General features: G+C 43.0%; 7 protein-coding genes across 7 annotated transcripts in view; 6 read left to right on the top strand and 1 right to left on the bottom strand.

Annotated features, from left to right (window-relative positions):
• The first annotated feature begins 958 nt into the window (after nt 1–958).
• On the top strand, nt 959–2,786 carry LOC145702112 (synaptotagmin-1-like). The gene is made up of 8 exons (XM_081779320.1): nt 959–1,039; nt 1,118–1,190; nt 1,235–1,344; nt 1,392–1,539; nt 1,583–1,755; nt 2,097–2,205; nt 2,296–2,427; nt 2,487–2,786. Exons 1-8 carry the CDS (start codon nt 959–961, stop codon nt 2,693–2,695), a joined length of 1,035 nt encoding a protein of 344 aa, XP_081635446.1. The 3' UTR covers nt 2,696–2,786.
• Nucleotides 2,787–3,107: 321 nt separating this feature from the next.
• Nucleotides 3,108–5,074, top strand: LOC145702110 (equilibrative nucleobase transporter 1-like). The gene is made up of 6 exons (XM_081779319.1): nt 3,108–3,241; nt 3,280–3,588; nt 3,633–3,992; nt 4,053–4,412; nt 4,654–4,943; nt 4,986–5,074. Exons 1-6 carry the CDS (start codon nt 3,210–3,212, stop codon nt 5,072–5,074), a joined length of 1,440 nt encoding a protein of 479 aa, XP_081635445.1. The 5' UTR covers nt 3,108–3,209.
• Nucleotides 5,075–5,620: 546 nt separating this feature from the next.
• Nucleotides 5,621–7,334, top strand: LOC145702161 (uncharacterized). Its single transcript, XM_081779369.1, has 6 exons — nt 5,621–5,763; nt 5,887–5,976; nt 6,068–6,133; nt 6,203–6,447; nt 6,488–6,972; nt 7,018–7,334. Exons 1-6 carry the CDS (start codon nt 5,724–5,726, stop codon nt 7,238–7,240), a joined length of 1,149 nt encoding a protein of 382 aa, XP_081635495.1. The 5' UTR covers nt 5,621–5,723; the 3' UTR covers nt 7,241–7,334.
• A 385-nt stretch (nt 7,335–7,719) lies between these two features.
• Nucleotides 7,720–9,059, top strand: LOC145702109 (uncharacterized). The gene is made up of 5 exons (XM_081779318.1): nt 7,720–7,765; nt 7,871–7,960; nt 8,052–8,117; nt 8,165–8,409; nt 8,450–9,059. Exons 1-5 carry the CDS (start codon nt 7,720–7,722, stop codon nt 8,963–8,965), a joined length of 963 nt encoding a protein of 320 aa, XP_081635444.1. The 3' UTR covers nt 8,966–9,059.
• Nucleotides 9,060–9,237: 178 nt separating this feature from the next.
• LOC145703382 (peroxiredoxin-6-like) overlaps nt 9,238–16,439 on the top strand; it is a 40,170-nt gene continuing 32,968 nt past the window's right edge. Inside the window, exon 1 of the mRNA XM_081780739.1 lies at nt 9,238–9,589. Within this exon, the coding sequence (XP_081636865.1) occupies nt 9,369–9,589 (221 nt within the window). The 5' untranslated portion in view covers nt 9,238–9,368. The remainder of the gene's footprint in view (nt 9,590–16,439) is intronic.
• LOC145705498 (uncharacterized) lies at nt 10,346–11,394 on the bottom strand. The gene is made up of 6 exons (XM_081782983.1): nt 11,331–11,394; nt 11,003–11,147; nt 10,903–10,962; nt 10,731–10,858; nt 10,505–10,687; nt 10,346–10,459 (listed from the first exon to the last, which is right to left on the bottom strand). Exons 1-6 carry the CDS (start codon nt 11,373–11,375, stop codon nt 10,346–10,348), a joined length of 675 nt encoding a protein of 224 aa, XP_081639109.1. The 5' UTR covers nt 11,376–11,394.
• LOC145703280 (uncharacterized) lies at nt 12,234–16,344 on the top strand. Its single transcript, XM_081780617.1, has 4 exons — nt 12,234–12,692; nt 12,736–15,015; nt 15,231–16,056; nt 16,100–16,344. Exons 2-4 carry the CDS (start codon nt 12,911–12,913, stop codon nt 16,283–16,285), a joined length of 3,117 nt encoding a protein of 1,038 aa, XP_081636743.1. The 5' UTR covers nt 12,234–12,692; nt 12,736–12,910; the 3' UTR covers nt 16,286–16,344.

Below are 16,439 nucleotides of genomic sequence, written 5' to 3'. Positions count from 1 at the left end.
AGGATAGCATATTGATGCTCCAAGAGCTGCTTTTCATGTAATATGTAAAAAGAAAATGGATCTGAGTTCAAAAGTGCCTCCAGTTGACTCTACATATCACGGTCCTGAAGCAAACCAGTGAAGCTTCATTTTTCCTTCTTTATTTCTCTGAATTTTCATCGTTATTTTACTGTTTTTACGAAAATAATGGACCGGAAATACGCCCGATATTGGGCGATAACGATCAAGAACCATTTGGACACGGAAATTTACCTACTAAAAGTATATTGCAAAAAAATATTTCAAAAAATTTAACGCCCGATTTCGCAGAATAATGAAAAAAACGCTATTTGTATTCTGACGGAATCAAATAGAATTCAATCGACAATAGACACCAACTCTTTTTATTAAAATTAACTCTTCCCATTTTCTGTGCAAATATCAAGGGGCAACGAAAAGTCACAAGTTTGAAGAAATTCAAGAAATTGAAGACATGGAGGAGTAAGAGTTCAGAAGCCTAACTTTTAAGAATCTTAAATTAAGATAGTAAGGCTTTGCGTATAATGCGTAAATGCTTTGCGGAACATATTAAATGAGGGCTCGCTCGACGGTCTGGTACTTATGTGATCGGCGCCCCAGAGTCTGCAATAAAAGGATGCGAAATCATCGACGAGGGTTCAAAAATGAGATCACGGAGGGAAATCGTACAGCTGCCGTCCCATTATTTGGAAAAGAAAGGTTTCTCGGAAGATGCTTACGAGACTGCTAAGGAGAGTTTTTTTAAACTGAAACCATATTTAGGTCAGATTAATAAATTATCTTCCGAGAGCCTCTGGGTTTCGTAAAGAGAAAGAGTGGCTTTTAAAAACTTCTAAAGAACAAAATTGGCGTTGAGCTCTCGCAAATCGAGCGAGCTACAAATTTGCCACCATGGGCTGTTTTCACAATAGCACTGGGAATTTCCTTCCTTGCAGCAATGATGACACTGTCTTGTATATTCCGAGCTTGGTGCCAAAATGGAAAGAAGCAGAAAGAAGCAAAATTGAAGGAAAGGTCAAATGTAGACATACTGTATTTTTTCACCTACTTCTGATTAGTTTTTCAATGTGTAGTTTCTTCTTGTTTTAACCTTGGATAGCCCATTGGAGAGGTCGATAAAGTGCTCAAATTATCGCAACCAGAACTCGTCCAACCGGTGATAACTGACATTGGTTTGTAGATCACAAGAATCATAACAATAACGGGTCTATTACAGATGTCAATTCGAACTCTGACACGAGTTCAAAGAAGAGAGATCTCGGAAGACTCAAATTCAGCCTCGATTACGACTTTAAACAAAGCCAACTAACGGTTCATGTCATTCAGGTGGGAAAAATGCATTCTTGTAAGTTACAGAAGACTTAATTATTCAGGCTGCTGATCTAGCGGCGATGGATCTGGGTGGCACTTCGGATCCGTATGTAAAAGTCTATCTCCTACCTGATCGAAAAAAGAAGCACGAGACGAAAGTTCATAGAAAAACACTGAACCCGACATTTGATGAAAAATTCACGTTCAACGGTAAAAATCTTGATAAAAAATTAATCCTTATTGTCTAATTCAGTAAATTACAATGAGATCGGAGGCAAGACTCTCCTACTCGCTCTTTACGATTTCGACAGATTCTCCAAACACGACATGCTTGGGCAAATACATGTGCCGTTGTCCTCCATCGACTTTGGCCAAGTGCATCAAGAATGGCGCGACCTCGAACCGTCCAAAGACGACAAGAGCAGGGCTAGAGCTAAAGCATGTGCTGTAGCGTCAGAAGTTCGCAATTATTCATTTAGTGCTCTTTAAAACTCTGAATTTGACATGCACTCGAGCGGTTTGACATGGTTGCTTTTTCCAGGCGAATCGTTTAATTATGCAAAAGTGTGCCTAGCCGTCGTTGAACACGGACAACCACACTGAGGCATCAAGAATCAAGCCCGCTCTCGAAATTTACAGACACTTGGAATTAATAACGCAGAGTTCATGGTGCCTCTTTGCACCAGTGGTTACCCGCAGCGTCTGAAATTTTCATCCTTGATTTCATGTTTTACGAAAGGAGAGCCATTTCTTTAGCCTTTCAAAAGAATAACGAACGACTCGGCGACCTGTGCTTCTCCCTTCGATACGTCCCAACAGCGGGGAAGCTGACGGTAAATGTTCTTGAAGCGAAAAACTTGAAGAAAATGGATGTCGGTTAGTATATTTTTCGAAATCAGCTGCCCTGGCTGTCTGCTAAAAGCTAGCAGCTCTGCTTTGAATATTTAATTAAAAATGACATTCTAGGCGGATTATCTGATCCATATGTCAAGATTAGCTTGATGCAGAATGGGAAACGTTTGAAGAAGAAAAAGACGACGATAAAGAAGAATACACTAAGCCCGTATTACAACGAAGGATTTACATTTGAAGGAAATGGTCGATTATCTGAGATTAGTCGTAATGCTGAGAGAGATGGGTTTTCGACCGCGGTACAGTTCCCTTTGAGCAGGTGCAGAAAGTCACAATGATCTTCACCGTGCTGGACTACGACAAGGTTGGAAATAACGACCCGATCGGCCGAGTTGTTGTCGGCTGCGGCGCTTCTGGCACTGAACTTCGACACTGGTCAGACATGCTGGCATCACCAAGGCGACCAATTGCGCAATGGCACACGCTCGCGCCGTTTGAAGGAGCTTCTGACTGAATTCGTCTGCTTTATATAATTTATAAAACTCTTTATTGCCTGAAGGCGATAGACTGTAACTTCCGACATGTAACACGTTCGATCCATCATTCATTGAGTCTCTTCTTTTTCCGTCCGCGATAAATATTTTACAGACACCACTAGAAATAATAAGCGAGGGGCATCTGTAAAGAAAACATCCAGCTATATCATATGTGGATTCAATTCAATATTTTTTTTATTTAACAAAGTTGATTTCTGAAAAACTATTCTATTAAAAATGCATAATTTGCTAAATACAAAGTATAATACTTAAGGGCATTGTAACTTTCCATCTCCTCTTTTTGGCAAAAATAATCAACGATTTCAAACTTCAAACTCTTTAGTACACAGCGAGATTCTTCAGTGGGAAATTTATTTGCATAAAGACTGCCAGGAGTATACTATCATGGCACCATTCCATTCATGGAACGCGTGATATTCTAGCCTCGGGGAGTTCCGGCAACGATTTTAAACTTTTTAAGAGAAACAAAAAATGGAAAGTTGGAAACGTTTGCGATATTTCAGGTTGGTTTGTAAGCCTTCCTAAAGCAAGTGAATTTTAGTCTTTTGACGGCAATTGTAGAAGGAGGGCTTTTTTCCGGCGTTATTCTCGGCTTCGGAAGCCTTGCTTATGTCTTGAAGAAGGAGGGATATTACAGAAGTGAATGCGACCCGTTGGAGGTCATTTGCGACTCTCAAGATTCAAGCCTCGCCGCTTTATATGCTTACGGAGCGTTTATGACAAATGTTTCTTGCCTCCTTTCCGGCTACTTGATGGATGCGTATGGAATCTGGGTGTCGAGAACTTTTGCTTCCATAACTTTGACGCTCGGTTCTTATCTCATCGCTCAAGAAAGGATATCTATATTTACGTTAGAGTTTCACGTGGAATCTGCCTCGATTTTATTTACACAAGTATTTATCTGAGAAAAGCGACCCCTGAGCAAGCAGGCTTTCTTTTCTACGGCATCTGCCTTTTATGCACTGGCGGAGCTGGTGTTCTAGTAACGAACATGCCGATTGGCAATCTCTTTCCAAAGGTCAGGGCAGTCGTCATCACCGTCATCAATGGACTCTTTGGCTCCTCGTCGATCGTCTTCGTTGTTTTCAAACATGCATACGAGAGTGGGATGAGTTGGAAGGCAATCTTCCTTTGGTATACGTTGGCAACGTTGTTTTGTTTGTTCAGAACATTTTTCTTGATGCCAAAAAACATCATTCCATTTAATATTCCCGAGGACTTCCGAATAGGATCGTTCTCTCGAAATGTTTTCTCGTGAAACTCGTAAATACTACATACGAGTATATTTCAAAAAACTAAAAAAGGCATCTCAAGCTGTGCAAACACGCCGACAGAAAGAGAAAAGCTCTCAGATGAAAAGACGGAGCTGATGAAAATGGAAGAACCAAAATCCGATCTGAAAGAATTCCTCAATCAAGCGAAAAAGAGTCTCTTCTGGATCAACTTATTGGCTTTTGGCTTCCAAATGTTCCGGTTTAATTTCTTCGTTGCGACTTTCAACGGCTTCATTGGAGGTCTTGCTGCGGAAGAATACAGCAATGTAACGGAACAAGACGCTGCCGTTAGCAAATACACAGATTATTATGGCAAGATTCAAGTGTTGGACTGTGTCTTTTTCTCGCCAATTGTTGGCCTAATATTGGATGGGACGCAGTTTATGCTAAGCTGGGCTCGGCAAACTGTGTCGAAAACCTGAGTCAGGGCGTAGAAGATCTTTCAGGCCCTGATTCAGGTTTTTCACACAGGTTGCCGAACCCAGATGCCAAGAAAATGCAGTCCTCAATTCGCAGAAGACCCAAGAGGACTCCGAATCATTCGCTTAGCAGCTAGTTCTTTCAGGAATGGTTGTCTGATATGTACAGTAGTGGCAGAGGATTTTGCAGACAAAGTAGGGTACTCGGAAACCAAACGAAAGTTTATTTTTATGCGGCAGCCTTGCAATCTTTGCATCAATAATTCAGCTCGTGCCAAGTTTACAAATGCAGCTTACAACAATGATCGCGATTTCTTTTTACAGGGCTTTCCTCCTTGGTGCTACTGCTGCTTATATGAACCTCGCCTTTCCAGCTGAGCATTTCGGTCGATTGTACGGACTTACCAGGCTTTCTGCTGCTTTGTGTGTTCTGTTTGTTCCGATTTTTTACGATTACGTTTTGTCGAAGGGCGATTTTGATATTTCCTGCTACTTTTTCATTATTGGCATGAGTAAGTTTGCCTCTTTTTGGTCTTCGATGACGGCTTCTTTAGTGATATCGTATCTGAACTCCGGAAACATCATCAGAGTTGTTCTGAGTAAACGAAGACGACTTCTTGACTGGGCTCGGCAACCTGTGTAGAAAACCTGAGTCAGGGTCTGACAGATCTCTAATGAAAGGCCCCGTAGCTTCCGGATAAGATGTTTCAGACTTTGACTCAGGTTTTCTACACAGGTTGCCGAGCCCTGCTTCTTGATGAACTGAATAAAACTGAATCTATTTGAGAATCTTACAGCATTATTGGTATTTGTATAGCTTTCTTAAATTCATAAATTATTAAATCGACGATTTATATAATGACTTCAAAGGTGATCCTTACGTCAAAATACTGCAAAAATTCATTATCTGTTCATTTTAATTCTAGTATTGGACACTAAAAATATATTATTAGTGTCCATTTACGATAACAAATTGCCAATAAATAGCCAAAGCAATAAATAAATACCGTCTTTCGAGAATATTCAAATATTGATGATGCAATCCCATCGTCGATGGGCCATCGATAAGTTATTATCGACGATAACCGTTGAATCATTTTAGTTTCAAAATTTGGATTGTTCCAAAAATTCGTTAGGCTTGAAAGCAGCAATCTGCCGCGATCCGCAGAGAAATCAGAAAAGCGCGCGTCAAATTGAAGTGAGTCAACGCGCTCCCGTCTCGTAAATCGGGCCACTTTCCTGGTTTTTAAAAGATTTGATATTTTTTGTTTTCAGACAGAGAAATTTGAGAGATGAGTCAGAGTTCCACTGATAACTTCAATTCGACTCTAGGAAGGGGCCAGATATAGATTTTGATTTTCTAATTTTTTATTTAATAAATATACTTTTTCTTTATTTAAATTTATCATTTATGTTTATTGAAAGATCTTACATAGAATAAACGACCCCGTAAAGATGCTATTCGTCTGGTAGAGCAGTACGAAAGGGATGAAGCCCTCGCCAGACAACTTCAAAATGGAGCCGAATCCGATTCTGAAGCTCCAGGCTCGGATCTCTTTTATGACGAACAGATTGATAGTAACAATGAACGAACAAATAGCTTAATGATCATCGAGCTAATGAGATCAGAGTTCAGGTCCCAGTTCGTCAAGGACCGTTATTGGACGAAGCATTCGAATTACCACGGATTTGCCAGCGATAGGTGAGTATTCTGAATACTGAGTCTGAGTATTCAGTAATTTTGAAAGGCGAAAAATTACTCCCTTTTCAGATGAGGACGTCATTGATTTGACAGTAAGCGGCGACGAAGAGGACGAAGACGAGAGCAACGAGTCGATGGACACTAGTCACAATACAACAGCGGGATCATCTGCTTCCAACGCACAGATAGAGAGTGACGAGGCCATGGCCCGAAGACTGATGCAAGAAATGGTCGAGGAAGAGAACGAGAGAGATAGAAGCCCAATTATTCGCCATATACGGCCTCGGAGAACGGCTTCCGGCACATCTGGACAGGTAAATTCAAAAACAAAGATCGAAAATCGAGATTTTTCAGGGTCGTTCGCGGACTTTGTTCCGTTGGAACGCAGATGAGCATCGACGGAATGCTTTTCCCAGCCCTCCTCGAAGACATCCAGATGATTTGCCAGTGGCTGGAGAAGAGGAAGACACTGAGGAAGCGCTTTTCAACGAGTCCAACGACTACGATATTGAAGACTCTTTCATCAACGATGCTGATGCCTCGATGGTCGCAACGAACAATCGAGTTCGGCAAGCTCCTTCCTACTCTGGAGCGAATAATGCAGGACCATCTTCTTCGGTATCAAACCCATTCCGTCCTCCTGCTTTCACGCGACAAACTTTAACTAGAGGAACTGGCGGCTCCAGTGGCGGGTCAAACTTGCTGTTCTCCATGAGCACTTCAAGTGGCGGTGACCGGTCTGCAACTTCTTCAATGTCTATCGTCCGAGGAGGTCCTGGCAGTGGATTTCCCTTGCAAGGATCTTCATATGAGCGCCTCCTGAATCTTCAAGATCACAAGTACGTTTACGGTAATTTTATCTATTCTCACAAATCACTATTTAGGGTCGGACTTCGTCAAGACCAGATCAATCGCCTCCCCTCCCAGTCGCTGGACGAGACACTCGCAGGCGACACCTGTCCAGTTTGCATGGACGAAATGGCGACCAACAACGAGGTTCGACGTCTTCCATGTCTCCACGTGCTACACAAAGGCTGCATCGACCCATGGCTGAAGAATAGCAAAGAATGTCCGATCTGCAAGTTCGACATTTCCTCCGCCATGTAAAACGAGGCTCTTCCTTAGGGCAAAATTATCACTAGAAAACTCACTGAAAATCACAAATTCTGCAAATAAAATGATAATAAACTTGAATAGATTCACCGCACAACAGTCAATTCATCTACCTTATCTCTCTTATCAAAGTGTCATACACAGCAGAGTCGAACTTTGTCAGGATTCCTGAGTCAGGAGCAGGGTTACTAAATTGGGGAAGCATCAGCAGAGGTGTTCTGAATAAACTACCAAAAAAACAAATGTTTCGAGAACTTCAAATCTCGAAGGCGCTTCTTCGGTTGAGTCATTTAGTTTTAAAATTTGGATCGTTCCGCTTTGCGAAGAAATTCGTTGGAGTCGAAAACAGCGATCTGCCAATCTGAGGAGACATCACAGAAGCGCGCGCTCTCATTTCGTAAATCAGTCAGCCACTTTCCTGCGATTATTTTGAAAAACAGGATTTTTCTCCTTTTGGCAGAGAGATTTGAGAGATGAGTCAAAGCTCTAGTGATAACTTCAATACGACTATAGGGAGGGGTAGAATCTAAATGTTAAATTTCATGAATTAATTTTTGTGGCAATTCTTCTTAAATCTGTTAATTTTCCAACCTTTTTCTCGAAAAAATAAACAACCCCGTAAAGATGCGATTCGCCTAGTCGAGCAGTTCGAAAGGGATGAAGCCCTCGCCCGACAACTCCAGAATGGCACAGAATTTGATTTTGAATCTCCAGGCTCGGATCTTTTCTACCACTAAAAACTGCTAGAAACAAATAATGAACAAATCGTTTTTATGATTACAGAACATGTGAGATCCGAGTTTAGGTCCGACTTCGTCAACAGCAGTTATTGGACGGAGCGTTCGAATTACTACGGATTTGCCACCGATAAGTAAGTACTCAATAACTTTGAAAGGTGAAAAATTACTCGCTTTTCAGATGAGGACGTCATTGATTTGACAGGAAGCGACGACGAAGAAGATGAGGACGAGAACAACGAGTCGATGGACACAAGTCACAATACAACAGCGGAATCTGCTGCGTCACGCGCACATTTGCAGGCACTGGTGCGAGATGCCGAGCGACTGATTCAAGAAATGGACGAGGAGGACGAAAGAGATAGAAGCCCGATTCGCTCAATTCATCCTCAAATATCGGGTAGAGCTCCAGGAACATCGGGACAGGTAACTTCAAAGACAAAGATTGAAAATCAAGATTTTGCAGGTTCGTTCGAACGCTAACGAGCATCGACGGAATGCTATGTCCAGCCCTCCACGAAGACAGCCAGATAATTTGCCAGAGGATAGCGAAGAGGAAGACACTGGGGAAGCGCTTCTCAATGCATCTTCATCGACGTACGACTCTGATGACTCATTCATTAATGCATTGCAAACGAACAATCGAGTTGGTCAAGCTTCGTCTTCCATTGGAGCTACTCCAGGGGCATCTACCTCGGCATTATCTCAATTCCGTCCTCCTGCTTTCACACGGCCAACTGCTCAGCATTCAGCGGTAGGGCTCGGACTTCGTCAAGACCAGATCAATCGCCTTCCGTCCCAGTCGCTAGACGAGACAATCGCAGGGGACACCTGTCCAGTTTGCATGGATGATATGGCGACCAACAACGAGATTCGACGTCTTCCATGTCTCCACGTGCTGCACAAAGGCTGCATCGATCCATGGCTGAAGAAGAGCAAAGAATGTCCGATCTGCAAGTTCGACATTTCCTCCGCCATGTAAAATGAAGCTGGTTCTATAGGCCAGAACTATCACTAGAAAAAACTCACTGAAAATCACACATTTTGCAAAAATATTGATAATAAACTCGAATAGATTCACTGCACAAAAGCCACTTCTATGTTAGACGTTCTATTTGTCCCCTTTCCCTTTTCATAATCCAAACGCTAATCGCATTGGCTGTCAAAATCGTTAAAACAGGGCAAATGCAAATATTGTCACGAACAAGATTCTTATCAACAGCATAAGTTGTAGAGAACAGTAAGAGGGACGAGAAAACATTCAAGATTTTAAATGGATCCGTGGCAGAGTTATGATCCGACTGCTACCACTAGAGAAGCGATTAGACTTGTGGATCAGTATGAGTCCGATGAAGCTATGGCAAGAAGACTTCACGAGCAGCTGAATGGAACAGACGAACAGAATCACGAGCCAACAAGAAGACCAGAACAATCGGTTTGCGGCTATCAACCGCCAACAACGAGGAGAAACGAAAGCGACATTTCAAATGTCACAGAAATTCGTCGAATTTGCCAAAGAGCGGATGAAGAATTGTCTAACAGACAAGAACTGCCGCGACAGTTTATGCCGCAGCCCGAGTCTCAAAATATTACAAATGTCCCTGAATTCAGCGACCTACCAGTCAGACGTAAAGTAAACATAAGTCAGCGTCACCTTCAAATACCCTAGAATCGATGATTTTTGACGATGACGGGAGAAACGAACAACCTACTCCTTCAAACAACGATTCACTCATTGAAATTCAACCGACAGATTCTTCTGAAAATGATCAAGACTCTTCGTCTTCTGATGAAGATGTTGATGTCGATGAAAGACTCCACGAACTATTTGCAGGACTACTTCAGATGATCATTCAAGGGTAACAATACAAGAGGAATATTTTTTACTAACAACTATTTTTAGGCGACCTCAAGGTCTTCATCCCGCTCAAATAGAGGCTCTACCAACTCAGCGGTTGAGAGAAGCTTTCACTGAATACAGCTGCCCGGTTTGCATGGACGATCTCGCACGAGACGACGAAGTCCGCCGTCTTCCATGTCTTCATATTCTGCACAAAGACTGTATCGATCCATGGCTGAAGGAAAAGCACGAATGCCCTACATGTAAATTTGATATTTCGTCAATTTTCGATGACAACGATTCTGACTGATTCTTCGAATAAATATCCCACTAAAGCTGTCGAGAGAAAAATCTGCAGATGTGCAAATAATAACTTGTGGCACTACAGTAACGCAAAATCACTTGAGACGTTCTCAAGTGCCTCAAACGGAACTTGGCGCCTCAAAGCAGTTTTACTAATCTCCAAGATTACCATGATACGGATGCGAGACGGATTTCTTAAAACGTTTGTAAAAAGTTTATTCAAGAGATTTGTAGAAGGCGAGTTCTGCTCACAAGCTTTTTGACTTCCGGACGTGAAAAATATCGCCCTGCGTTTGGGTCCATTACGGCATCATACGGTTGGATCAGATAAGTCTATCAAAATGATGAAATCAACGATGAAAGAATTGAGTTATATACCGTTGGATTCCACCAGCGAACGCTATTCGTATCTTTCACTGCTCGATTATGATAGAGTCGTTCCTTGCTCTCGATTTCTTGAACTGTTTGGGGCCGTAATACGCCGCGGGAGACCAAACTTCTTGAGCAAAGAATTGATCGACAGGAGGGAGTACTTCTTGAAGATTTACGAGAAACGCAACGCTACCGGGAGGTTCTATCGAGGCTTATCATGAAAATCTCTTACCGAAGGTGGGAGAGAATACTCAGATGGATTGTATGAACTTGTAGAATCTTGATACATTCGAAAAGTCGATTCTGACCTCGGAAGTTGCTGCCGGACAGGAGACATGGAGAAAGAACGTGTCATCTTATCTGAACGATAAGTTAACAATTGAATCGACGTTTTACGCGCACACCTTTGCTCCCGTCGTACTCTGGATTAAGTGGCTGTCGTGCTGCTCGAGCTTGCTTTGTCGCTAAGCATATTTCGATAGTGGACAGTTTTTAATGTTCTACCTTTGACAGAATCGTTGATGAAATTCTGCTCTCTCATAATATCTTTCGTCGACTTTGGCGTTATTCGGTACGGCTTTGGGGTGAAAAGTGGAAGTTCTCTTGTCCCGGCGGATTGTTTTAGAGGACTGTGTCGAATCATGTGATCCTTAAAATACTTTTGTTAAAAATCTTTTGATAACGATTAAAAAAACCCATCGTAACGCTTTCTTATACTCTTGATAGTTGCTGACAGTCATTATTTTTCTGTATTCTTTCTAAAATCAGCCCTCACTTTGTGGAAACTTTTTAACATGAAACTCAAAACTGGAGGAACATGCACTCAGCTTACCCATCTTTCTAGCTTCTTAGATGTCGTGTAATTGTTGACTACCATTTTTCTCGCAATAACACTTTCTCTGAAAGCAATACTAACATCAACAGTGTCACGGCGCTGAGTGCACAGGAGCAGGAGCAAATAAGGGGGTGGGAACAAGCGTGCTCGAAATTAGAACGGGCGGCATTATTAGCAAGAAATTAATCCAAAATCACTATGGAACGTGTCTTCTGAAAGAAAACTACCATTGAGCGGCCGGAGGCCTTTCTCTGTTTGTTCGGGGCCTCACCTGTCGGAAACATCATCGAGAACCAAGAAGAGACTCTTTAGTGCGATTCAAGGACAAAATCCGGTTAGGGAGAGCTCTGAGCATCTGTTGCTAATCTCCTCCATTTTCTGTATATATTTTTCCAGCTTCAATTTCGCCAAAAACTAGTTACGACTGATTCAACACCGTCTAACTCTTCGTAGCCGCGAAGTTCTATTTACAAAAAATACTTAGTACTCAATTCCATGGAAAAAGAATATTAGGACCCCCGCCGGGCATAATTACGTTTCGACGATAGACGAAGCAGAAAATAACACCTCATTTTCTCTGCGATCCCTTTTTCGATAAGGAGCAGTGCGGAAGAAAATCTGAAAAAGATGAAACTTCTTCCGATTTTACTCGGCTCGTCGGGGATTTTTGCCCAGAATGAGACGACTCAGGCGGCTCTCGAGAGTACCACTGTCGAGAAACCCTGTAATAGTGAGAACATTGGATCGGGACTAGAGATAAAGCTTGAAAATGAGACGGAAGTGGAAGAAATTCAGCTGCAAATGGAAGATTTCACGCTCAAAGCGGCCAAGGAAAGAGAAAGAAAAGACTCCAAGAATATATTAATATTGAATTCAAATTAATATATCATCTTCAGAACTACATCGGCCTGACGGCAAGCGTGAACGGAAAAACTTGTGGAAAAAAGCTGTCTACCCAAGTCCTTCGCCGCCTCGCAAAAGAAAACGCGCCCAAGATCGTGTTCAATTGCAAAAAGGCTGTGAAAGGCGATGTCGTGAAAATTTTCGCGAAGGGTAAGAAAAAACGCTGCGCGAATTTTAGAAAAGTTTCTGTTCTCTCTAAACAGAATGAGACAGCGGAAATGGCTTTGCCGGAAACAACTCAAAAACCGGTAAAAACCACACCGAAATCGACGACAACGAAAACGACGACAACCAGGGCGACAACAACTACAACCACAGCTAAAACCACCACAACAAAGGCCACGACAACTACAGCTAAAACAACAACATCAGCGGCGTCTACAGAAGATTCCGCCAGAAGTAATTGTAAGAAGCTCAAGAACGTCGACAATCAATCTGGACTCATTATTCGAGCTCGTAAGAAATCTCTTTCTTTGTTATTTATTCACTAAAATCTCAGAATGGTTCGACAAAGGCGCCCACCAGTTCAACGCTTTTGGCTGGATGCCTGTCTCCGGAAGAGTTTCCAATTGGAAGATTATCGTTGAGTTCAACACTGCTGTGAGTGGCTTCCAAAGCTGGAAAGCAAAGCCAAAAAGATCTCTGACGATGGGAAGACTTGGGAGCTCCTGCCGATGTCTTACAACAAAGTTCTCGACAGCAAATTCAATTTCGACTTTTTGGCGAAAGCGGAAAGCGGTGGAGTCAAGGCAACGACTTGGTGGTGCCACGACGGAATTAACGGTGGATCTAGTGCTACCTCGTCGCCTGCAAAAGCCCAACCAACTAAAGCACCCCCTCAAAAGCATGTTCAGACCAAGCCAGCTCCAAAACCATCAATAATTAACAGACCCACAAGTGAAAAAACGACAACTTCACCAAGCACCAAGCCGGCAAATCCCCCCAAAACTGTGTCTTCAGACGTAGATTTTGGAAAAATCTCCTACAACAAGGCCTCAAAAGATCATTGCTCTAGAGCCGGAGGAAATCTTAAATCCCAATCTGCAACCAAGCCAACTTTCAAAAAGGCTTCAAAAGAAGAGGTAGCGAAGACAAAATACGACTTGAACGAAGTTATCGCCAAGTCGATTCTGTTTTACGAAGCTCAGCGATCTGGTGAGCTTCCGGAAGACAATCGAGTAAAATGGCGAGGAGATAGCGGCCTCAACGATGGATGTGACATCGGAAGAGATCTTACTGGCGGGTGGTACGACGCTGGTGATTACGTTAAGTTCGGTTTGCCAATGGCTTGGTCAACAACGACACTCACCTGGGGAATCATCGAATACGGTGACGCTTACAAAGCAGCTGGCGAATATGAAAACGCTCTTGCTCAAGTCAAATGGACTCTGGATTACTTCGTCAAATGTCACATTGCAAAAGACCAGTTTGTTGCTCAAATCGGCAATGCGAAAAAAGACCACGAATACTGGGGCAGAGCTGAAGAGATGCGAATGAACAGACCAACCTACATCATCTCACCGAAAAATCCCGGCTCCGATGTCGTCGGCGAATCCGCTGCAGCGCTTGCTGCTGGATCTTTGCTTTTCCGGGAAAGTAACCCAAAACTGGCTGATGAATATTTAGCTCATGCGCGCGAACTCTACGCACTCGCCAAGAACTACCAAAAAGATTACAATAGCGCGATTCCGATGATTACTGAGTTTTACAAATCTTGGGGCTACAAAGACGAAATCGCATGGGCTTCGGCGTGGATTTACAGAGCTTCTGGGGATTCAAAATGGAAGGCTATTGCGGAGCGAGATTATAATAATTTCGGCATCCAGTACTCGGGAGTTGAATCAACCTGGGATTCCAAGAAGCCCGGAACCATGGCAGTCATGCTTCAAGCGACCAAGAATCCAAAATATGCAACGCACTTGGCAAAATACGTCGACAGTGCTTTACGACAGCGTAAAACGCCAAAAGGAATGATCTACGTTCAAAAGTGGGCCCCACTGAGACACGCTTCTAACATCGCATTTATGGCTTTACAAGCTGCCATGGCGGAACCAAAGCTTCCAAAAGCCAGCCAATATTTTCAATTTGCCCAGAAACAGCTAAATTACGCTCTTGGAAGCACAGGCAGAAGTTACGTCGTTGGTTTTGGTAAAAGTCCACCAAAAGAGCCTCATCATCGAGGATCAAGTTGTCCAGCAAAGCCAAAAACATGTGACTGGGCGCAATCTGGGCGTGGCCCCGCTCCTTGGGTTCTTTTTGGAGCACTTGTCGGCGGGCCAAACGAGCAAGATCGATATACAGACAGCCGCAAGGACTACATTGCTAATGAAGTAGCCACAGACTATAATGCTGCATTCCAGGGCTTAGCAGCTGGAGTCAAGTGCAAATTACTTGGTGGCGATTGCACAGTTCGAAATTACGCTCGCCCAAGTATTGACTTGCCCCTTCCGCCAGCAAAGAGCAGCCACGGTTCTAGCTCATCATCTGCTCCTTTGCCAACAAAAGCTACGGCTTCAAAAGATACTAGCGCTCAAGAATTCAAAAATGGAGACTTCGAAAATGGTCACCACGGATGGATTTGCAACGGCTGCAAGGGAAGTCGAGTTGCTTTCCCATGGGCAGCTCAAAGTGGAAAAGCTGGATACAAGGTCGAATCAAGACTGGGCGCTTGGGCTGGTCCAGCACAGGATTTTGTTTTTGGCAAGGATCTTCTTCCTGGAAATGATTATATTGCGGAAGTTTACATACGTCCGCAGGGAAATGATCAAAAAGCTGAGAAGTAAGTTTTATATCGGGAAAGATAATTTATCAGATTTTAGAAAATAAAATGTCCTTCTTCTCGTAAGTTTTTTGTAGTATTCATTTCATTATTACACAAAACTAACAATACAGTACATTTACTCACGATTTCACTCATTCTATCATCATAATATAAAATTCATAGTTTAGCAAAATTAGCTCATAGCCATAAATCCTTCCTAAGCTATCCTTTAGATTCATCATGACTGCAAATATTGAATTCAAATCCGGTAAACCAGTCTGGAAGCCAATTGCAAGCGTTCAAGCAAGACCTAAACAATGGACTCGTCTTTCCGGTACCATCAGTTTCGACTACAAAGTTCAGGATGTCAAGAACATTCGAATCTATATCGAGGGACCTCCACCTAGCCGTTCGTTTGTCATTGACTCAGCTTCTTTGAAATCGGTGCATGCAGGAAAAGCGCCAGCAAAAACGACTGCTCGTCCAGCTCAGAAAACAACCCCAAAACCGATGAAGACTACGACAAAACCAAAAACCAAGCCAACAGCTACAACTGCCCGAAATTGGAGTAATAATTCACCACTTTGGCAAAATGCTAGCGGCGGAAAGCTTCACAAGGGCGATATCACTGTTTACGCGGAAAAACCCGACGGTGGCAACTGCGGCTACCCCAAATTCAGCGACGAGACGACAAAATATTTCGTTGCTTTGCCAAAGCCAATGTGGGAAAAGGGAGCCAACTGCGGACGATGCGTTGAAATCGACTGTACAGCTGGTAATGTCGGGACCAACTGCGATGCCGGAAAAACGACAGTAGCGATGGTGGTCGACAGCTGCCCAGAATGCCACGAAGGCGACTTGGACTTGAGCAACGCGGCATGGGACAAAGTCTCAGGAAACGCTGGTCATTCGCGATTCAAGGCGAATTGGAAATTTATCGAGTGCCCTGACAGATTCATGATGAAGGACACTTTTGAATTCCATATCAAAGAAGGAAGTTCCAAATGGTGGCTGGCCGTCATGCCGCTCAACCACAAGCACAAAATGAAGTCTATCGAGGTACAATTTTCCTTTCGAATACTTTTCTTAGCATCAATATTAGATCAAAAAGGGCGATGGGGCGTGGAAAAGCATGGAATTCGGCACCATCGATAGCTTTTACTGGAAAGGCGCGCCGCAAGTGGATTCCTTTGAGCTTCGATTTACGCTTGTCACTGGTCAGTCTATCACTCACAAGGTCTCAGAAGTCGTCGCCTCCTCCACCATCGACACCAAGAAAAAATTCTAGATATCTTCGTTTAACTTATTCTTTATCTTTCTTTAATAAATCTCAAGTTCAAAGTTCAACCGCTTCCTAAAATATTTTCGTCAGAAGAGACATCAATCAATAGGTACTTCTCCATTTCCTAGCGGAACCTGAGTGCCTTGTAAGCAAAAAGCAG

Source organism: Oikopleura dioica, chromosome PAR (genome assembly GCF_907165135.1).
Source record: "Oikopleura dioica chromosome PAR, OKI2018_I68_1.0, whole genome shotgun sequence".
In the NCBI taxonomy this organism is placed as follows: domain Eukaryota; kingdom Metazoa; phylum Chordata; class Appendicularia; order Copelata; family Oikopleuridae; genus Oikopleura; species Oikopleura dioica.
Note: the sequence above shows the minus strand (reverse complement) of the source record. Positions and strands in the feature narration are given on the sequence as shown.